The sequence below is a fragment of the Carcharhinus amblyrhynchos genome, chromosome 26 (genome assembly GCF_965287045.1).
Source record: "Carcharhinus amblyrhynchos chromosome 26, sCarAmb.v2.hapA, whole genome shotgun sequence".
Classification (NCBI taxonomy): Eukaryota; Metazoa; Chordata; class Chondrichthyes; order Carcharhiniformes; family Carcharhinidae; genus Carcharhinus; species Carcharhinus amblyrhynchos.
Window position 1 is genome coordinate 29,281,197 of NC_137349.1, and position 23,667 is coordinate 29,304,863.

At 44.4% G+C, this 23,667-nt stretch overlaps 1 protein-coding gene across 2 annotated transcripts in view; it reads right to left on the reverse strand.

Annotated features, from left to right (window-relative positions):
- The window catches only part of LOC145358923 (tight junction protein ZO-3-like), an 87,886-nt gene that overhangs the window by 9,728 nt on the left and 54,491 nt on the right, over positions 1-23,667 (reverse strand). For both annotated transcript variants that reach the window (XM_080213299.1, XM_080213298.1), the window contains exons 6-17: positions 19,946-20,049; positions 18,768-18,924; positions 16,451-16,550; positions 15,218-15,285; positions 14,237-14,309; positions 12,392-12,548; positions 10,861-10,969; positions 7,541-7,760; positions 4,657-4,850; positions 3,427-3,522; positions 1,905-1,987; positions 371-581 (exon numbers count right to left, since the gene is read on the reverse strand). In XM_080213299.1, coding sequence (XP_080069425.1) covers positions 371-581; positions 1,905-1,987; positions 3,427-3,522; positions 4,657-4,850; positions 7,541-7,760; positions 10,861-10,969; positions 12,392-12,548; positions 14,237-14,309; positions 15,218-15,285; positions 16,451-16,550; positions 18,768-18,924; positions 19,946-20,049 — 1,572 coding nt within the window. The remainder of the gene's footprint in view (positions 1-370; positions 582-1,904; positions 1,988-3,426; positions 3,523-4,656; positions 4,851-7,540; positions 7,761-10,860; positions 10,970-12,391; positions 12,549-14,236; positions 14,310-15,217; positions 15,286-16,450; positions 16,551-18,767; positions 18,925-19,945; positions 20,050-23,667) is intronic.

A 23,667-nucleotide genomic window follows, 5' to 3' on the forward strand; every position in this document is an offset into this window, starting at 1 on the left:
TTATGCTGGCACCTGTCTGAACTCAATTCTACACAAGAGTCACCACATTATGTGAAACATGATGATTAAACTCTCAGTCTGAAATATGTGCTGGTTAGGTGCATTGGCCATGCTAAATTTTCCCTCTGTGTACCCAAACAGGCGCTGGAGTGTGGCGACTAGGGGATTTTTACAGTAACTTCATTGCAGTGTTAATGTCAGCCTTACTAATGACTAATAAATAAACTTTAAAAAGATCAGATGTAGCCACTAGTTCCAGGTATTGAAGAGCAGAAACAACAGAATATATTTACAAATCAACCAATGTGAGGAAGCTGCTGAAAAACGATTTCACCAAAGTATCTGGTGTACTCGAAGCTGAAGTATTTACCAGTGAAGAGATGAGACCAGTATTTCCTCAGCTTTACGGCCTGGTTGTAAAGGCTCTTGGAGCTTTTCCTTGACTGAGGATAGAGGTGCTGCCTCATGGCTTTGACTTCCTGTTTGTTCTCTGGGTTGAAGAAGACCACAATGGGATACCACTTGACATAATTTAGCCGCTCGATGGCTGAAGGTGTGATATCAAGCAGTCCATGTTTATTCTGTAAATTCAATTGAAATTTCATTGCTCACGTTGGGTCACTTTAACAGAAACCTCCACCTTTTTGCCTTGTTGGCCACTTTCAATAATGATTATTTTCTGCAACTCATTATAGTGTACCTCCAGTACCTTCCCAAAATGATTCTCCTCGAAGTGTATACTTAAATAATAAGAATTTTATTTTAGGTCTGCATGGTGGCACATTGTCGCCTCATAGCGCCAGGGACCTGGGGTTCAATTCCGGGCTCAGGTCACTGTCTGTGCGGAATCTGCACGTTCTCCCCATGTCTGCGTGAGTTTCCTCCTACAGTCTAAAGATGTGCGGGTTAGGTGGGTTGGCCATGCTAAATTGTCCCTCAGTGTCAGGGGGACTAGCTTGGATAAATGCATAGGGCCTGGATGGGATTATGGTCGGTGTGGACTCATTGGGCCAAATGGCTTCCTTCTGCACTGTAAGATAACATAAATAAGAAAGCTATTCACCACAGATGGCATCACAGCCAAGACTGTCTCCCATGGGTCTGTTCTACCATTTAATTAGATCAAGGGTGGCACAGTGTTTAGCCTCTGAGTGCCAGGGTCCAGGTTCGATTCTGGCCTTGAGTCACTGTGGAGTTTGCACATTCTCCCCATGTCTGTGTGGGTTTCGTCCAGGTGCAACAGTTTTCTCCCACAGTCCAAAGATGTGTAGGTAAGGGGGATTGGCCATTTTAAGTGCATAAAGTTACGGAGATAGTGCGAGGGTGAGCCTAGATGTGATCCTTTTTCACAGAGTTAGTGCAGACTCGAAGTAGGTGGCCTCTTTCTGCACTGCAGGGATTCTATGGATATCTACACCCCATCAACTCACCTCGACTCTGTAATCTTTAATAAATACCCTTGTTTAACAGAAATCTAACAATTTCAGATTTTAAATTTTCAATGCTCCTGTGACAGTTTTATGGGGAGAGAGTTCCAGATCTCCATTACCTTTGGCTTAAAAGACTAATTTCTGAACTGAATGGCCTAGCTCTCACTGTAAGTTCTTGCTCCCTTTTCATGAAGTCCCCTACGAGAGGCAGTATTTTCTCTCTAACGCTCACTGATATCCACGTTTGTGAATACTGAATTGGCTGCTGTGATGAATTCTGTGATGAAGCATTGAGGCTAATTGTAATCCTCTCCCACTGCTGCCCAGATGGGGATCAACTAACTCAGGCCAAACTGGGACTTTCCTGCTCCATATTGTCCCACTCGTGCATTGATCTAAAGAACTATCGATTGTGTTGCTTATTGAGAAACTCAACTAAAAGGTGATTGACGCAACTGTCAGAGTTCACCTCACCTTCTGAGCAATAAGCCGCACAGTTTCAAGTTTGATGACAGATGATGATGATCCCACTTCTTCAGAATTCCTCTGTACGGTTTCTAGAACAGACACATTGCAGGATTAGTGAGAGCTCAGGACATCCATGTTGATCATAACGCAACAATGAATGTGAATGGGTAACCTGGTCTTTTAGCTTAAATGCTATTGTGGGATCTTGCTGTGTGCAAAATGGCTGCCACAGCTGCCTATGTAACGACACTGACGACATGCAAAATGGGATTCACTGGATCTGGAGCACTCTGAGTCAGCCTGAGAATTATATAAATGCAAGATTTTTCTTTTTTATCCAGTGGTTATTTATGGGATATGTTTGAAGGTGGACTGAGAGTAACCAAAACTCAAACTTTGCCATAGTACAAAATTCAAAGAACACTAGATTCCCTTGGGACACAACCTTGGGATTTGTACAAGGTAAAGCAAATTCCGCACACTCAAACGGAGAAACATTTGTGTGTAAAGGTATGTACAGGATGATAGTTCTCTGCAAAAAGATTGCGACAGGGTGGAGGAATGGAGAATCCCTACAGTGCAGAAGGAGGCCATTTCATAGATCATACAATCCTACAGTGCAGAAAGAGGCCCTTCAGCCCATCGAGTCTGCACCAAACACAATCCCACCCAGACCCTACCCCCATATCCCTACATATTATACCCACTAATCCCTCGAACCTGCGCATCCCTGGATACTAATTTCTTAGCATGGCCAATCAACCTAGCCCACACATCTTTAGACTGTGGGGTGAATCTGGAGCACCTGGAGGAAACTCACACAGACATGGGGAGAATGTGCAAACTCCACACAGGCACTGACCTGAGACCGGAATTGAACCTGGGTCCCTGGCGCTGTGAGGCAGCAGTGCTAACCACTGTGCCACCACGCTGCCCTTCAGAGACAGCAGGTCTCTCTCTAATAGGGAATGCCTTTTGGTCACAACCCTGATCTTTATTTTATTTCCAAATAGCTGACACTTGCATGTGTCTTGGAAGAATGGAATGCTGAATTAACCTAAAGACACAAGTGCAAGAATGCACCTGTCCAACTGAGCTCAAAACCTAAAAGCAATCAATCCATCATGACCAAAGATAGCTCTATTTCCCAGGTAACTAAGGTAATGGCGAGATGGCCAGCACAGTGGCACAGTGGTTAGCACCGCTACCTCACAGTTCCAGGGACCCAGATTCGATTCCGGCCTCAGGTAACTATCTGTGTGGTGTTGGCATATTCTCCCTGTGTGTGCATGGGTTTCCTCTGGGTGCTCTGATTTCCTCCCACGCTCCAAAGATATGTGAGTCAGGTGGGTTGACCGTGCTAAATTGTCCCTTAGCATCCCAATATGTGTTGGCTAGGGGAATTCATGGAGTTATGGGATAGGGCCTGAATGGGATGCTCTGTTACAGAGTTGGTGCAGGTTCGATGGGCCGAATGACCTCCTTCTGCACTGTGGGGATTCTATCGCATGATTTTATGAATACTCACGGGCAAGTTCAAACTGGTCGGGCTGGTCGTTGGCCAATCTCTGAATAGCAATATCTGAAATTGGTCCAAGAATCACAACAGGTCTTTTATAACTGGCTGTAATAAAGACATCAAATTGTTAAAACAAAGTCAATCCATTCCAGATTAATAAATAAATACATATTTTGTTTAGTGGATATAATACCCATTTATTCACCTCAAGCAACATTGCCTCCACTGAGACAGAGACAAACTAATGCTAACTACTGCCCTATTCACAAACAGTATGAGTGCAGGTCGCTAGAATGAGGCTTGGATCTCCATTCTGCTGACTAACTGTTGTAAGTACTGCTGTTGTTGCAAGACTGATCCTGTGCTGGATTAATGTAATCTCTCTTTCAGAAAAACTCAGTTGGTGGATCAGAAAATGCACTAACTGACATTCAACGTTACAGTTAAGATAAGCAACAGGCAGATATGAGTTCCAGACCAGCATTGTAAGTTCTGACCCAAGTACCAACCCAAATTCCAATCTGTTAACTGTGCAAAACTACGAGTATAGCAGGAGAATGGGACGCGAGGGTTAAACGTGTCACAGATCTGTGACTGTCAAGGATTTGGGGTGAGACTTTCCGGTCGTGCTCGCCCCAAGAGGGGAAAATCCCATCAAGGTCAATGGACCTTTGCACAATTCCCGTGGCAGGCGGGGTGGGAAAATTCCATCCTTGATATTGTTCTGTTCTCCCTGAGGAGCAACACCTCACCTCCCTCACCTGAGGAAGGAACAATGCTCCAAAAGCTTGTGATTTCAAGTAAACCTGTCGGACTTTAACCATCTGTTGTGAGACTTCAAACTCCACACAAACAGTGACCTGAGGCTGGAATTGAACCTGGGTCCCTGGCACTGTGAGGCACCACTGAGCCATTCCTAAGTTGAATGAAATCATTGTCGATTGGTGTAAAAACATATCTAGTTGACCAATGTTCTTTGGGGAAGGAAATCTGCTGTCCTCGCCTGGTCTGGCCCATGTGGTTGACTTTGAAACGCTGCTCAGTTCCAGGGTAATTAGGGATGGGTAATGAATGCTGGTTCAGCCAGTGATGCTCACATCCCATGAATTTTTATTAAAATACCAGTGGTTCTGGGGTTTATGGTTCCCCTTGAACTTGATCTTTTAAACGATGGAATCCATTTCATTTTTATTCTTGACACAGGCCGAATCACGCAGCAATATTCTCTATTTTGTGTACCTTCTCTCAGGATGACCCTTTCATAGGGGGGGAATTTGCCCTGAATGGTCAAGGCTGCGAGGTTCTCTCTGCTCTTCCGAAGGTTTTTCTTGGCGCCTCGGAGGCCGCGCATTTTCCAGAACTCGGCCCGTGCTCCGCTGGATGAGCTGGATGATGTTTTCTGCATAACATCAGCTTTGGCGATCTGTTCAGCTCTAAAAAGAGAATGAAGAGCAGAGAATGTGATGTTAGATTGCAGTACAACAGTCAGCCTTCCTGCTAGCCACATCACCACAGCCCAACTCCACTGTATGAGGACACAATACTGCGATGGGTATACCAGTAATCCAGGAGCCTAATAACTCAGATGTCATATAAAATTCCACAATGGTAGTCTGAGAATTCAAACTCGATTTTTAAAACTCAGGAATCTAAAGAAGTGACCATGTTGCCAGGAATTGTTAAAAACCCAACTGGTTCATGTCCAAAAGACGTGCTGGTTAGGCGCGCTGGCCATGCTAAGTTCCCCCTCAGTATACCCGAACAAGTGCCAGAGTGTGGCAACTAGGGGATTTTTACAGTAACTTCATTGCGGTGTTAATGTAAGCCTGCTTGTGACAGTAATAAATAAACTCTAAAAAGATCAAATGTAGCCACTAGTTCCAGGTATTTAAAAGCAACAAAATATGTTTACAAATCAATTAATGTTAGGAAGAAGCTGAAAAAAGATTTCATTGCAGTGTTAATGCAAGCCTACTTGTTACACTAATAAGCTTGCTTTTGTCTTTCATGGTGGCACGGTGGCACAGCGGTTAGCACTGCTGTCTTACAGTGCCAGAGACCCAGGTTCAATTCTGCCCTTGGGTGACTGCAAGTTTCCCCACGTCTGCATGTCCCCCCTCCGGGTACTCTGCTTTCCTCCCACAGCCCAGAGATGTACGGGTTAAGTTGACTGACTATGGTAAATTAGTGTTGGGGGATTAGCAGTGTACGTACAGGGGTATATAAGGTCTGAGTGGGATTGTTGTTGGTGCAGGCTCGATGGGTCAAATGTTCTCCTTCTGCACTGCAGGGATTCTATGTACCAGAGGGAAGGATACTATTGACCTCAATTGGTTTGGTCCAGGTGTGAGTCCAGTTCCACACTAAACTGGTTGACTTATGGCTGACCTCCAGAATGACTTAGCAAGCCAGCCCAGTTATAGCAAACAACTATTTCACTAAACCACTTTCTCAGGGGCAATAAATACTGCACTTGCCAATGACACCTACATCCCGAAAATGAATTTTAAAATTCTTTTCTGAGGTTGGAGATTCTACAAAACTGAACTTAATATCATGTAATTTTTTGACTCCACATTTACACCTCTCCCTGATTGAACAGGTTAAAGTTCAAGTTCATTTATTAGCCAGCTTACATTCACACTGCAATGAAGTTACTGTGAAAATCTCCTAGTCGCCGCACTTCGGGAGCACAGAGAGAATTAAGCGTGGCCAATATATCTAATCAGCACATCATTCAGACTGTGGGAGGAAACCAGAGCACCAGGAGGAAACCCATGCAGACACAGCAAGAACCTGCAGACTCCACACAGACAGTGACCCAGACCGGGAATCGGTTAAGTCAGTAGGTACCTAAGGCCTGAACCCAAGAGGATCCCAGACTGGATCCGTGGTTTCTGCTATTAGTTTACCTTACCTTGGCAGGAAAATGGGAGACATAATTAATATCTGTGTCGCTTGGGCTAGAAATAAATGTAGGTGAGAGTGGGGAAACATCAGGGAGGGTTCAGCTGAATTGGCCAAGTACCTGCCTCTGATCAGTGAGCCTGACTACGTACTCATGTATCAGCATCAGGTGAGAAAGAATCATGCTCCATCTGTGACGTTTTCACACATGGCAAACGGCCACCAAAAGAACGCACCAGATGGTATCCACTGTTCCCTGCTGCGGCAAAGATTCCAGCAGAAAATTAAAGGGAGTTTAGAAGAATGAGAGAGGATCTCACAGAAACTTTAAAAATTCCAGCAGGGTTAGACAGAAAGAATATTCCAGATGGTGGGGAAGTTCAGAACTAGGGGTTAGAGTTTGAGCATAAGGAGGAAACCTTTTAGAACTGAGGTGAGGAGAAGTTTTTTCATCCAGAGCGTGGTGAATGTGTGGAATTCATGACCACAGAATGTAGTTAAGGCCAAAATGTTGTCTGATTTCAAGACGAAATTAGAGCTCTTGGGGCTAAAGGGATCAAGGGATATGGGGGGAAGGGGGGATCAGGATACTGAATTTGATGATCAGCCATGATCAAAACGAATAGCAGAGCAGGCTCAAAGGGCCAAATGGCCTACTTCTACTTCTAGTTTCTATGTTTAAAACTCATCGGCTGGGTATAAGAGTCCCTGTTTTTATTTCTGGCTGGATCAAAGTGGTGGAGAGAATTGGACGTGTGTTATTACCTTGAAGAGCAAATGGAGCAAGGTTTATTTATTTGATGCATTGGATAACATAAGTTTGTTAAAGCAATAACATGGCATTCCTAACTCAGATTAAAATGAAACATTGGCTCCACATCTTTTAGCCCATCTTCTTGGGTAGCACAATGGCACAATGGTGAGCGCTGCTGCCTCACAGCGCCAGGGACTCGGGTTCGATTCCCGGCTTGGGTCACTGTCTGTGCGGAGTCTGCACATTCTCCCGGTGTCTGCATGGGTTTCCTCCGGGTGCTCCGGTTTCCCCCCAAAAAATGTGCTGTTAGGTAAATTGGCCATGATAAATTCTCCCTCTGTGTACCCGAACAGGCACCAGAGTGTGGCAACTATTTTTCACAGTAACTTCACTGCAGTGTCTACATGTGACACTAATAAATAAAGTAAAACTACTTCATAGAGTGCCAGTCAGACCACAGACCTGTTCCTGCTTGGAATGGTGCCTTTGTCCTGCTCCTTGAAGTCTCGGCCGATTCGAACAGCGTACCACGCTCCCAACTTCCCTCTGTACATGGTATCGACAACTCGGAAAACCTCTCCTCTCCCAAAGCTTAGTTCCCGTGTCCCTTCGACCTCGTGGTCAAAGTGTGTTCGCACATAGAATGAGTCCCCGACATTTGAGTTGATCATCTTCTTATAAACTGAAAAGAAAGGGATTTTTGTTTCATTTTGTAATAAACCTGATAATGAAACTGGGCAAGAAAATAAAGATTCAGAACTGTCCTTTCCAATAACTTACATTTAGTTTTAAAAAATTTATAGACAATAAATGTAAAGACAGAAATCTGTTCTATTAATTCCCAAGTATGAAAGCCTGTAGTCCAATGCCATCAGTCACACTTCACACGTCATGTTCCACAGTGTCAAAAACCTTAAAAAAAGAGAGAAAACCAGAGAAAGTCCTGCTGCTTTTTCACCCAGCCTCTCTCAAGGTCATCGTCTGGGAATTTACTGCAGATGCCAAATAACAGAAACTTTTCTCATCAGACGCCTCCACCTGAGCTCCGGCTGTTCGACTGAAATATTCACCACAGCACAAATCCAAACAGTGACATTGAAGGGATGGCTCCAATTTAACACAGCTCCCTCCACTGTGGAAGCTCAACATCCCAACTGTGCTCCAATCTGTGAACAAAGTCATATGTACCAACTAAAGTCAAGAAAACAGAACAAGCAGAAAAATTCTGGTGAGGGGTTAGAACCATACAACGTAGCAAGGAGGCCATTCAGCCCATCATTTCAATGCTGGTTCAATGATACCCAAGTACCTGGGTCTGTACTTACAGTGTAGGTATTTGTTAAAAGAGTTTCGGGTCTCTGCCTCCACCAGCAACTCAGGGAGTGAATTCCAGACACCCAACACCCTCTGTGAAAAACGCTTTTCCTCATGTCCCCTCTACACTTATCACTTATCTTGAATCTATGTCCAGTGGTTCTAGAATTATCCGCCAAGGGAAACAATTTTATTCTGTCCTCTTCCCCTCATAATTTTGTACACCTCAATCAAATCACCTCTCAGTATTCTTTATTCCAAGAAAAATAACCCCAACCTTCCAATCTCTCCTCATAATTACACTTCTCTAGCCCTGGTAACATTCTTGTAAACCCCTGCAAATCCTCCAGAGCAATTCTGTCCTTCCTGTAATGTGGTGACCAGTACTGCACACAATACTCCAGTTGTTGCCTCCCCTGTGTGTTTTACAATTCCAACATTATGTACTTACTTTTATATTCTATACTTCTGCCAATGAAAAGACAGCATTCCAAATTCCTTCTTTACAACCTTGTCTATTTGAAGTTTTGCCTTTAGGGATTCTGTGTACTTGTACACCAACATCTCTCTCTTCATCCAAAATGTGAAACTGGCCTTCTCTTTCAGCACTGCTTATTTTTAGCTTTCCTTATACTGATCACTGGCAATGCTTTTCTTCGAAGTAAAGACCAACTTGCAACTATCTTCTTGGGGAATGGGGGCGGGGATGGTGAGTGTTGGGCAGAAAATAGATCATTTATTTTTTCTGGGATGCAAAGCGCCCCAAAGATGAAACATCTGGGGATGCATGTTCTCTCTGCAGCAGGCTCGATAATGTAGAGGGTTATGTATTTCTATTGATTTCAGATAAACTGTGTTGAGAATTCTGTAATAATATATGCATGGTGTCACCGGAATTGGTGTCACGGGACACTAGAGTGGGTAACCGTGCAGAGTAAAGAAACAGCCTGTACTAAACACACCTTGCTAACAACACTTCTTTGGTTTGACAGCCTCTGTGCTTCCGAGCATCAGTCCTGTAGATACAGCACAGACACGTCTGCAAGGAACTGACGATAAATGATCAATTGGCCTGGCTCACTAATTTAGGAGTAGTCCTGTCTCTCTGGGCTGGGTACCTTCCCACCCAACTCCAGATTATGCTGCCATAATGCCCAAACTGGGCACGTTTAGTGGTTAACATTGCCTCCTCACAGTGCCAGGGAGCTGGGTTCGATTTCTGACTTGGCTGACTGTCTATGTGGAGTCTGCACGTTCTCCCCGTGTCTGCCTGGGTTTCCTCCGGGTGCTCCGGTTTCTTCCCACACTCCAAAGATGTGCAGGTTAGGTTGATTGGCCACGATAAATTGACTCTGAGGGGGTGGTCTTACCGTTGCGATTTCTCACCATCTTACCAACACCGGGTATCTGGCACAATCAGCCTCATGCCCATTTCCAGCATGAGGCTGAATTATTTATTTAAATTCTAGTTAAATCTGTTTTTCATTGATTTGCTGAGCCTGGGACGTTATCATTTGGGGGATTTAAGCCCTGCCCCCCCCCCCCCCCCACACACACACACACAGGTGAAAAACTGTTTCTGAGGGTTTTCTTGTCTAAGTGGATAAGATAGCAGATTTGTACTTGTCCAAAGAACGGGTCAGAAGCTCTCCCAATTCCACACTCACCCTGAATTTAGGATTAATTCTTCATAAGATTATTCCCCTTAGTGTCAGGGGAATTAGCAGGGTAAATACTGGGGTTATGGGGATAGGATCTGGGTGGGATTGATGTTGGTGCAGGCTCAATTGGCCTAATGAGCTCCTTCTGCACCGTAGGATTCTATGATTCTATGGTAGATGCCCATACAAAGCTATACCTTAATTTCTCTGATTTGGTAAGTTATGTGTGTCACTCTGGAAAGAGAACTCTGCATCGATTATAAATTCTGCGGATGTAGATTTCTTAATGCTTTGATTTTGAAATGTTTAAGCATGGGGATGGGTTGCCACGTGCGCTAGGCACTCAGCTAAACAAAAGTCAGTGGGTAAAAGGTGTATTACGGTCAATGTTGCCAACACAATTAGTTAATCTCAGCTGGAGTAACAGTAAGGGAGCACCTTGGGATAAGAAGGAGAAAATCAGTCCGAGTTCCTGATCCTGATCATCATCTGCTAACTTTGGCAGTGGGGATGCTAGAACTACTTGTGGACATTGAGAATGGACGGGGTCAGCCTTTGCTATTAATGCCATCGTTGTTCAAAGATAATTCCTGGACATGCTCACGGCTGAGGAATGGTCGCTCTGGAGAGGAACCGGATGAATTCTGAGTCTGAGCCCAGCAAGAATCAGAGAATTATTTACCAAAAAACATGAAAAAAAGGAATATATATAAAAAAACACAAAAGGTAGAAATTATGCCAGCCTGCCAGCAACACCCATGTCCCAGAAATGAATAAAAACAAATTTATTTAATAGGTTATACTCACTGTCTTCCTTCCTCTGAGCTATAATCTCCACCACATCTCCTTTCGGGATATCCAACATGAGCAGCACTGCATCCTCACGGGTGAGGTTTTGGAAGTTGACATTGTTCACCTGTACCCAGTTTTAAAAAAAGAGGTGTGAGCTTTACATTAAAAATTCAAATTTTCAACTTAGTTCTCTAATTGTGGAGCAGGAGATCTCCAGGACTGTTCCTCGTGGGTGACAACGATTGTTCATAGGATACTGGCCTCAGATAAATCACAACAAGTCCAATCCTGTCCTCACCCAATCACAGAATCCCCACAGTGCGGAATATACCGTTCAGCCCATCGAGTCTGCACCAACTCTCTGACAGAGTATCTCACCCAGGCCCTATTCCCAGCCCTATCCTTGAATCCCACACATTTCCCATGGCTAATCCATCGAACCTACACATGCTAGTACGCCGAGCGGCAATTTAGCATGGCCCATCTACCTAATCTGCACACACCTGGACTATGGGAGGAAACCCACGCAGACACAGGGAGAACGTGCAGGCTCCACACAATCACCCAAAGATACAATTGAACCTGAGTCCCTGGCACTGTGTGGCAGCAGTGCCAATCATTGTGCACCCTGCTGCCATCTAGCTATCCATGCCCAAAAAGAGCTAGATAATGATTACTGATGGAATTGTCACAGGGCCAGTTGTAGCATCACCACTGCCGGACTCAGCCAACGATGAGACCTTTTCAGTCAATAGAAATCATGGTGCAGTTATCTACTGAGCCACGGGGGGTGTTGTTGGCCTTTGCTTCTCACATCGATGATCCACCTCAGTGCAGTCAGTTAGTCAGTAGCTCAGTGTTTTCATACTGGCACAGAATGATAAAATGTTCCAGCACACAAATTAACTGTACTCGTGATTCTTTCCCTAAACAACTTTAATCCCAGTTTCCTGCTCCCTCATAATATCCTTTAAGTTTAAAATTTCTCTTTTCTAAACAAATATCTAATTCTCTTTTAAATGAATCTGTTCCTTTCTTCAACAGCAAGCAGTGTCGGATTCCATATCCTATCTGATTAATGAAATCAAATCTAACCCCATTTTCCATCCTTTTCCTGACTCCTTGCGTACTCTTCCTATTCAGATACTTGAGCCATTCTCTAGTCAATTGTGCTGAGTGTATTCCACAGAAGGCCTTTTTGGGGTTTATTGCATTTTACTTCTCCTCTGTATGAAAAATAAATCTTCTAATTTCCCCCTGCAATCATTTAATCCTATGTCCCTTGTTTGGAATCTCTGCTCTCGCCTGTATGTCTCCAGATGAACCACTTTCACTGCCTATATATTGTGGCAATGGAGCCTCTGGGTGGACCTGGGGTTATTTTTCCCAGTGTTCACCCTTGAGACCTTCACTTGTATCGACTCTTCACGTTGATGAGCTAAAGATTCACGGCAAAAAATAAATCCATTAAGTCCATGGCGAGGGAGTAACTTTGAGGGTCTTTGAGATGTCAATAGCAACGATTTAGAACTGGGCATTCTGTTACCTGTAGAATTTGGTCTCCTTTCTGGATCCCCTGTCTGGCTGCAGGACTATCATCCAGAACTCGAGAAACAAATATTCCAACATCATTGCCTCCGGCCAGCTGCAGCCCAACATTGGCATCCTTGACAAACCTCGCCACTTTCATGTCTGGACTGTATCTAGACATTGAAAGAGAGGGTTAACCGATTAGTGAACACAATCTAAATTGGATAGAGCCAAAAACAGGCAAAAGGTGGGTGGGGGGTGAGTGGTTTGTGATGAGGTTATCTCATTAATGGGATTCAGGCAATGCAGTAATTTCACACTGTCTGCACAGTGTACAAAGCCAGTGTTAATCATGCTGGGCATTGGCTGCATGCAGCAGCCTGCTGGCACAGCTTAAATCCAGCCTGTACTGCGTACAGTTAACTTGCGTCTCTTAAACAGACAGTGCATGCTAAAGGTCAGTTGGCTGGACGACTGGCTGGTGATGCAGAGCGAAGGCAACAGCACGGGTTCGATGCCCACACCAGCTGAGGTTATCCATGCTGCTGCCATGCCAGCTTATCTCAACCTTGTCCCTCACTCGAGGTGTGGTGACCCTCAGGTTAAATCACTACCTGTCATCTCTCTCAAAGTGGAGAGCAGCCTATGGTCAGCTGGGATTGTGGCGACTTTATTTCACTTTGCAACAAGGAGCAATGGCTGATCATCGGGGATCGTCGTTCATGAGTCTTCCAGCCTGCAGGAAACCTCAGTAATAGTTATAATAAAATACTGCGGATGCTGGAATCTGAAACCAAAGCAGAAAACGCTGGTAAATCTCAGCAGGACTGACAGCAACTGTGGAGAGAAAAGAGAGCTAATGTTTTGAGTCTGGATGACCCTTTGTCAGAGCTGAAGACATAGAAAATAGGATGAGATTTATATTCTCAGAGTGAGGAGAGGGGGAATTGACAAAGATGTCATAGACAAAAGAACAAATGGAAAATAGATGGTATGATCATGGCTGGGAAGGATTTATATTTTATTTCATTTCATTTAATTTTATTTATATTTTCATTTCTTTTGTCATTTCATTTTTCCACTTTTTAAACACCTCATTTTCCATCTTTTTTCCCTTTCCCTACCCCACCCCACAAGGACTATCTGTTATATGTTTCAGGTTGTCCTTTGCCACTGTGATTACCTTTGTGTGGCCACTTACACATTCTAATCTCTTAATGGCTGCTATCTGCGCCCTTCCTAACCATGAACACCAGCATGAAAATTCCCTTCGACTTTTTGTCTGTGACATCTTTGTCAATTCCACCACCCCACCACTTTGCCACCCGAACACTATAAATCTCATTCTATTTTCTATTGTCTTCAGCTCTGACGATTGGGTCATTTAAACTTAAAACGTTGGCTCTATTCTCTCTCCACAGATGCTGTCAGACCTGCTGAGATTTTCCAGCATTTTCGGTTTACTTTATGTCTGCTATTATACAAACAGCTTATATTTTTAACAGAGCAACAGGTTTGCTCTTGAATTTACAGGGAAAAAAAAGCCGTATTTTTTCTCCCCTTTCCTGACTATCCCACGGGCTGTCTGGTATCCTGTGCAAGTGGTCTTTTTCCCTCACCTAAAAGCACCAAATAGCAGCAAGAATTCAACAGGGTATCAGTTACCATTGGAACTGTATCCCAAGCATTGAACAGTACAATGCAGGCAGGAGGGGAGGAAATATCACATGAATGAATTGGGCTCCATTGTTCTCGTCAGATCTGTAATTTCCTGGGCTAACTTGGTGAATCAACATGCAAGAGGTATACATCTTGCATCCCATTCCCAATTTATTTGGTCTCATTGCTTGCTGGTACTCACCCGACATTATAGTCATCATGTGGCCTTGCTTTTGAATTCTTTACAGGTGTAGCATATGTTGGCTCTTCATCCACTGTGTTTGGAAAAGTGAAGAGGAAGGTTTTAGAAGAAAAACAGTCATTAAATAGTAGAAAAAGGAATGCTGTACAATCCAACTCTTCCCTGCAACCTTCTAACCCAATTCCTCACAATACCATATATGAGGTGGAGATGCTGGCGTTGGATTGGGGTAAGCACAGTGAGAAGTCTCACAACACCAGGTTAAAGTCTAACAGGTTTACTTGGACTCACCTGATGAAGGAACAGTGCTCTGGAAGCTTGTGATTCCAAATAAACCTGTTGGACTTTAACCTGGCGTTGTGAGATTTCTTACTGTGCAATACTGTATAATTCAGCTCTTCAATACATCAGAAAACCAGACTACTGTGTTTTTGGAGGTCAATAATTGGTTGGTGTGTATTCAATTAAAGTTGACTTTGGATTATGGAGGTAAAATAATCAGCCAGGATTCCTGGTCCTGATTCCGTTCTGGCTACTCCTGCTGGGAAGTGTGTTTACCTGGAGACCCATGGAGATAGACTGTTTGACTTTGTTGCTCCACCTCTAGGGTTCAAATGTCTTGATAATGTGAGCTCCATTGGCTCACGTGTCACAGGAAGGTCACTTAGCTGAGACAAAGAGCACATCTAACTCAGCTGAGATGGGAAAATTAGAATGAAATGAATGTTTCTTTTACAGAAAAACATGTCAGCTTTCTTTCCAGATCTTACAACACTCTGCCTAAAAAAAATCTAGGCAGACTGTCACTCAGAGGATGGTGCCTCAGCACACAGGCAAAAACTGACTGCACTGAGATAGGGACACCCATTGAAGGGCACCCTGGTTAAATATAATCCCCAGCCCACCACGGAGGTCTCAGGGACTCCCTTCCCCACCCCCGATTGGACTTGGCACTTCTCTACCGGCTGGTTACTCACTCACCATGAGGGGGTTTGGAGACTGTGGGTCTGACCACCATCTCTGGCAATGGCTTTGTGTTTGGCTTTAAGCTGGAAGAGAGGGAGAAACATGGTCATCTCTGGTCAGCAGCAAGCTAGTGCTAAACACAAACTGAGCCCCACTCAGTACAGTGTCACAATACATGGAAATCAACATTGACCGTGTGCCAAATATAATTCCCTCCCTTCACTTCTTTCACAGAGGAGTTCATTCATTTTAAATGGATAATGTCTTCATTAACAAACTATGTTAAGGGTTTTTACTAGCTTTGTTCTTGTTGTCTATCAACCAGTTTCAATAGCTAAACCCTTACCCAACTGGTCCTGGAGCACAGTGCCAAATCGACACTGGAGCTTAAACTTCCATTTCTCAATAGAAGCTGTAACAGCCATGGGCGGAATTCTCCCAAAAAGTCCCATTTCACGAGGACCCTCCAAACTCACAGTGCACTGGGAGGCCCCCTCCCTCCCCCACAGGTGTCGCAACATCTGCAGCAGCATCTGCCCCCATCCCCTCCCTGGCATGGGTCACCAGCATTTGGGCATCGGGGCCCTTCCAATGGGTTCCCCAATAGGAGGCTATGACCCCCCCTTACATAGCTCCCCTCAGTTTCATTACCTCCACTCAGGCCCTACCACCTCAGCACTGCCCTCAGCACACAAGCAGTGCCCAACCGACCTTACTGGGTGTCTAGTGGGCAGTGCCAGTGTGTCAGGTGGGCCCTACCAGGCACTGCCCGGCCATGCTGCTTCTGAGCCCCCTGGCGTGACCATCCCACCAGGTGCTCAGTGTTGGAGACCAGTGGTGATTCTCAGCATTATCATGCCATGCCTTAGCGCCAGAGTTCTGTGCGCTGGGATGTGAATGGGCTATGCAATATTTAAAAGCTACTTTAAGTATGCTAATAGGCCTGGCACTCTTTCCTGGCGCGATCCAGTTTGTGCCATTAGAAAGAGGCCGGGAGAATTGCAAGCTGCTTGGCACTGCGTGCAAAACCAATATTTAAGCTTGCAAGCTGTTCTCTGAGATTAGTGTGATCTGTACCAGGCATGGCGAGGTCGGGGAATCGCCCTCACGGTGTCAGTATTGGAAAGGAATGTAACTAGAAATGGAAAATACTGGATCCCGTGTTCAATGAAGTGGCCTCCACATCAATTGCAATTGCTTTATAAAGCAGTCTCTATATTCCATTGCCATGCTGTGTAAAGCACCAACCTTCCATTACTCTTCACTGTGTTCCTAGGATCCACCTCATTATGTTTTGACTGGTTCTCTCTTGGTGAATCTGTCCTTTCGGTTTCAGGATCTGAAAAATCTGCACAGATAAACACGGATAATCGGAACAATTTAAGAAATAAAACGTTACTCTCCATTCGTTGAAACTCAGCAAGGTCCCTTCGGCAGCACCTTATAAACTCTCCACCACTAGAAGGATAAGAGCAGCAGATGCATGGGAATACCACCACCTGGAGGTTCCCTTCCAAGTCATTCACCATCCTGACTTGGAAATATAACGTCATTCCTTCACTGTCACTGGGTCAAAATCTTGGAACTCCTTCCCTAACAGTACTGTGGGTGTACTTACACCACATGGACTCCAGCGGTTCAAGAAGGCAGCTCAACACCACTTTCTAAAGGGCAACTAGGGATGGGCAATGAAGGTCTAGCCTTCGAGCCAGCAACACTTCATCCCATGAAGAATAAATGAAGAAAAATCTCTTCTGGAAAAAAGGATCACAATTTTGATTCTTTTGACACGAGTGATCACCCATTAGGATATGAGGCAGGCAATGTGGTTTTTAACTGAATTATCCAGAAGTTTCTAAGGAGAAAGTTGGACATCAAAAACCTGTTTATGTAGTTATCCTTCTTATGCCTCTGTTTTGTGGAAGAGTTAGCCGCGATCAAGCAAATATTTGAACTCAAAACCTCAACTTCACAGCACCTCCACCATCCCCCAACATCTCACTCTGCCCTTGCCCACATCCCAGATGATCACACTTAAATTTTTAATTTTCAAGCTGCAACACTGAAAATGAATCTGTGATATTAGCAGAAGCTTATCAGTCATTGCTCTGCTAGCTGTTTTAGCTGAGCTGTTTGTCCATTTGTTTTATATGGGTCCCGTGCATGTATTAACCACCTGCATACTAATATTGGCAATGTAATTTCTAGGTATCAGTGTAGGCCGTGATAGGGTCTCAGTCATAGAAGTAAAATGAAAACAAGAGAAGGCAGAGATAGTACAGAAATTGGAGGCCAGAGTTGCCAGAAGATGAAGCATTCTCCAGAGAAGTGGGGCTAGCTAAATTGCCAACAAGGATTCAACGGACCAAATGGGCTTCCTTCTGTGCTCTAACCATTCTGATTCTATGGCCTGAATTTTCCATGATGTGGAGATGCCAGCGTTGGACTGGGGTAAACACAGTAAGAAGTCTCACAACACCAGATTAAAGTCCAACAGGCTTATTTGGTAGAGTTTGTTGGACTTTAACCTAGTGTTGTGAGACTTCTTACTGAATTTTCCAGCCCGTGGAAGGTTTTCCCACAGCGGAGGCTGCTTGCTGTTGGCCGCCGGCAGGATTTTCCAGTCCCGCTGAAGTCAATGGCCATTTGCAAGGCTCCACTATAGGGAAACTGTGACAGGGATTGACTCCAAAAGGATTGGGAGATACCACCAGTGGGAAGGGTTTGAAAATCCCATCCTATGATTCTGTAATTTGGTTGGGAACTCAGCAGAAATCCTGGAGGCAAACAGCCACTAACGTTGTTCCTCACCAGTTTCCACCAATCATCTGGTAAAGTTCCAAAGGGAGAGCAAGGAAACCAAATGGAAATTCTATCGCACTGTATTGACCATGGCTTTGTATTAGAGTAAACTTATTAGCAGAGGCAGTGGCACAGTGGTATTGTCACTGGACTAATAATCCAGAGACCCAGGGTAAAGCTCTGGAGTCCTGGGTTCAAATCCCACCATGGAAGATGGTGAAATTTGAACTCAATAAAAATCTGGAATTAAAAGTCTAATGATGACCCTGAAACCATTGTTGCAAAAATCCTATCTGATTCATTAATGCCCTTTAGAGAAGGAAATCTGTCATCCTTAACTGGTCTGGCCTACAAGTGACTCCAGTTCCGCAGCAATGTGGTTGACTCTTAAATGCCCTCAGGAAAGGGCAATAAATGATGGCCACATCCCATGAATGAATAAAAAAATCAGGGATTTCAAGAAGAAATTAGATAAAGCTCGGGGCTAAAGGGATCCAGAGATACTGGGGGGAGGTGGGATCCGGATATTGAATTTGATGATCAGCCATGAATAGTGGAGCAAGTTCAAAGGGCTGAATGGCCTATTCCTGCTTCTATTTTCCATGTTTCTATGGAACATTCATATGTGCTTTAGTGCCACAGTGTGTGAAACGGAAGCTATAAAAAGAACTAGGAATAGCACTTACTCTGGACCAGTTGTCAGTTTAAGGGTTAAAATGGGAATGTGGTACAATGATGGTGTATTTGTGATTTGGTTGCTTACCGCCCAGGCTGCCTTCCTCACTGTCCACCAGTTCCGGAACATTGATCAGGAACTGTTCGTCATCCCGAAGGACCACCAATCTCAGCTCTCCCTCGGACTTCTCAATTAGTGTCCGTGTATCTTCCAGCGATATATTCTCGGTCACTATGCCGTTAATCTAAACAAGCAGAGAAAAGGCCCATCACTGTCACCTCTTCCAACAACTGTCCATTAGGAGCATGAAGCTACTAAGAATAGGCCACTAGGCCCAGAGGGGCTGTTCCTAGTCAGACTGATCTCAACGCAACCTGCTGGCCATCTCCCATAGTCCTCAATCCCCTCCCTATCCAGGGTGACAGCTGAATTCCTCTCTGCCCTACTGGAACCTTCCACTTGAATCACTTTTCCAGCTAATTAATTCCCCAAAATGTTTCCCCTCATAACTCTTCCTCATTTTGCATCTCTGGGATTTAAGCCTGTGGCCTGCCTTTTTGTTATCAGTGTTCGGACAAGGTGAGGACAGATAAAAATAGGTTTTCAATCCCATTAAATGGATTGGAGACATTGGGGTGATGATTGGATTAAGATATTTTTTTTTGGACTCTTTTAATCCACCATCATCCAGCAACCTTTGCCCTTAACAATAGTGAGTAATTCATTCACAGGAAATTCTTTAAGCTAAAGGTGGGAATTGGGGAATTGAAAGCAACAAACAATTGGAGGGATTCTCTGCCTCCCCCTCCTGCTGGTGGCGTGTTTCTCAGCGCCGGGACGTGGTCCACCATTGGCCAGCAGAGGGATTTTCCAGTCCTGCCGCTGTCGTTGGGATTTCTCATTGAATCCACCCCATTCCCACCAGGAAACCTGCAGCAGGGGTACACCGTCAGCAGGAAGACCCTGCCAGTGGGGAGGATGGGAAGATTTTGCCCAAAGTCTCTTGAGCATTGATCACACAGTGCTAGTGGGGACCAGCTATTTCAGGGCCCAGGACTAGGGGTGTTGGTGCTGCGGTTCTGAATCAACCCATTCTTCATGGGATTCTGAGATCCAAGCTCTTTGCCAGTTCTGCTTTCCACTGATAATATGCCATGACCAAATCACTCCCTTGATGGGCTGTGTTCTTTTCTGGAGATCTGCAAATATAATCTATCATCTTCATTAAGTAATAGCTCCATGACTCTCGAGAATGGATATTTTACCTTCAGAATGATGTCCCCCTGCTGTAAGACTCCTTCCTTTGAAGCAAGACCACCCGAAGACATGTGTTTAATGAAAATTTGACTCCCCAGTCTCAAGCCGTATTCTGTGAGAATAAAAACAGCACGGAGGGAGTTAGGAATTCATCTCTGAATTGTTCACAAACACTGACAACCTACAAGTGTCAAAAAGACTTCAATCTCACCTCCCTGCTCTGAATTTTAAAAAGAACACACAAAACCCAATGAATCTTTTGGAGATTTTATTGAAAGGAAAATAATAGTTAGTATACTCCGCACTTTACTGGGAAAAGCTCACTCGGCTCCAATCAACCTTACAAACGCACGAATGATATGAGGGGCAAGGAAAATGATATTTCCTTACAGGTGCAGGGAATGGCTGGAATTCTTAATGATTTTGGTGCTTGCTAATGAAGAGAATGCTAACAAGGTATTAATAGGTGGTTGGATGGTAGAGGTAGTGGATGGGGTGAAAATTGATTGGAAGCATGGCACTGGAAACATTGACTATGATTAGAGTGGATTTAACGCTCGGTTCAAATGGCTTGTATCCCTTATGCTAAAAGAAGGGGGAGTGAAGATACAGCAGACACGTGTGCATTCTACACCGTACTTCGATTATGCTCCATGGAGCAAAATAGGCAGAAAAGGGAGACAGAGAGAGAAATGAAAGGAAAGGAGAAGGAGAGAAAAAGCAGGAAAGAGAAAGAAGACTGGCAGGAAGAAAAGAAAGTAAAGCAAATGAACTCATTAAAGGCCGAGATCAAGGAAGTCTCACAACACCAGGTTAAATTCCAACAGGTTTATTTGGAATCATGTGCTTTCAGAGTACCCTTTCTTCATCAGCAGCACTCCAAAAGCTCACAATTTAACTTGTTTTAAAGCTCACGATTTAACTTGTTTTAAAGCTCACGATTTAACTTGTTTTAAAGCTCACAATTTAACTTGTTTTAAAGCTCACAATTTAACTTGTTTTAAAGCTCACGATTTAACTTGTTTTAAAGCTCACGATTTAACTTGTTTTAAAGCTCACGATTTAACTTGTTTTAAAGCTCACGATTTAACTTGGGTGTTGTGAGACGTCTTACTGTGTCCACCCCAGTCCAACGCCAGCATCTCCACATCAGAGATCACTTACAGCAGGAACAACACAGGCATGACCTTGGGCTGCTTTATATGACACAGTGTGTATTGATCCAAGAGGCAATGGCCCAGAATTTCCACAAAGTGAACTTCGTCACTTACAACTTTCATCTGTGAAGGCAACTACTTGCAGATTGGGCTGGGTCAGTACAGTAGCATTGCCACACATGCTGTCTTGGCATAAAGCTTGTGGAAAACAGGTGAGATCTACCTGGCAGCTCTCGTGCTGTCTTCAAAAAGATACTCAGCTGCACCTGAGCAGTAGATTGGAGCAGGTTAAAGAGGCTCGTGGCATGTGGGTATCAATATTGCCAAAGGCCCCTGTACTGTGCCCAGCAGGCAAGGCCTCATTCTAGAGATTAAGAATGTTGCAAATGCAGCTCTCTTCTGGAAGATGAAAGGCAGGAGGCGCAGGCTCCCTGGGACAGATGCCACCAAGTCTACCAGGAATGTAAACCGTGCTGTTTGGAGAGAGGTGGCAATTCCTACACACCAGAACTGGAGACCAGTATTGTAAAATCCTCAAATGGCCCAACACCAAAGCAGGCAAGGTAACACTCTCCATTGCTTTGTTACCTACTGTGAGCACCAGCAGACAACGCACCTTCAAAAATTCAGTGTCAAATTGGCAATTGCCCCTTGTGTTGTTTTACTGCATTGTAAGTGCTACATAAATGCAAGTTGTTCTGGATGTGCAGCACTCGCACAATAACCCTTCGCAATGTAGCTCGGTTAACCTGTAGTTCTAACTCAGAAGCATAAAATTACAAAGAGACAAAGGCTTAGATTTTGCCACAGTACTGAGAGCAAAACTGTCAGTGTCATCCATCCTTACTCCACTGATCTTACTCCACAGCAAGTTCAGGAGTTCACATTTGTGCAGAGTTGTATGGCAATCCAGTTGCTGTCAGTGATTCTATGCACATCCTGAGGATCTGATCCTGAGGACTCCCCAGAGTGCAATCAGTGGGAAATCAATGAGTTGAAGGGAATTTCCACTCTCCATCCATTAGTCTCACTGCAAAACTTTACAGTTACATCTTGTTGAAAAAGTTACATCGAAGCAGCATGGAGGCACAGTGGTTAGCATTGCTGCCTGACAGCTCCAGGGATATGGGTTCGATTCCCGGCTTGAGTCGCTGATTGTGTGGAGTTGGCACATTTTCCTCATATCTGCGTGGGTTTCCTCTGGGTGTTCCGGTTTCCTCCCAAAGTCCAAAGATGTGTGGGTTAGGTGGATTGGCCACGCCAAATTACCCCTTAATGTCAGGGGGATTAGCTAGGGTAAATGTATGGAGTTACAGGAATAGGGCCTGGGTGGGATTGTGGTCGATGCAGATTCAATGGGCCGAATGGCCTCCTTCTGCGCTGTAGGATTCTATGATTCTATGGTCTTGTTGAATAAGGTGTATCTGACCTTTTAACAGCTTCCTGTTAATTACAAATACCAGCAAATGCTGTTACTGGACCTGAATATTTTAGATCAGTGTAATGTCAAATTTGTCCGGATGATTCAAAAATTCCATTGATTTTAAAAATGCTTGAAGGTTTTTATGATATTAGCTTCTATCTCAATCCAATCATGATTTATTTCACAACCTGGAATATATAAATTAAAAGTAAAGGGAATCAGCGCCTTTAATTTCTCAGTTTAATTTCTGTGGGGACTCTTCATTACGATTAGCTGTTTACCCTGCTGGCCGGCATCACTGCTGCTGATGCCTGGAGATTTCCTTAACTTGACACCAGGTTTAAGCTGCAGCCATGAACAGGGAAAGCACGCTGCAGGGATACTGGGATCTTTGTGGGCAGTTTGCTTCAAGGTCAGCAGCCAGCATCATTGCTTTGCCAGCAGTGGCCGAATCCAGTCCATTAGCAGATAAGTAAATGGCCTGAGCTGTGGCAAGTGGATTTCAATACAGGCTAAAACGAGGCCATCCACTTTCGATCTAAATTGCAGAGATCCAGAAAGACCTGGGGGTCCGGTACATAAACCGTATAAATGTGATGGACATGTTCCTAAAGTAATGGCTAAATGGAATGCTGGCTTTTGTAACTGGAGGAGTAGAAAATGGGAGAAGAAGGGGCTGGATGGAAGGGTGTAGAAGCTGTACAGTGCCCTGGTTATGCCACAGCTGGAGTACTAGGAACAGTTCTGGGTATCACATTTCAGGTACTGACCTTGGAGAAGTGCAGAGTCAATTCATTGGGATGATAGCTGGACTCAAAAGGTAGGCAATACAGTGGCAGAGAGGTTAGCATTGCTGCCTCACAGTGCCAAGGATCCGGGTTCAATACTGGCACTGGGTCACTGTCACTGTTTGCACATTCTCTCCGTGTCTGGATTTCCTTTGGGTTGCCTCCCACATTCCAAAAATGTGCAGGTTAGGTAGATTGGCCATATTAAATTGTCCCTTAGATTCGGTGGGTAAATATGTGGGGCTGCAGGGATAGGACCTGGGTGGGATTGCTGTTGGTGCAGACTCGATGGGCCAAATGGCCTCCTTCTGTACTGTCAATTCCACAAAAAAATTACACAACAGAGAATTTCCTGAAATTTC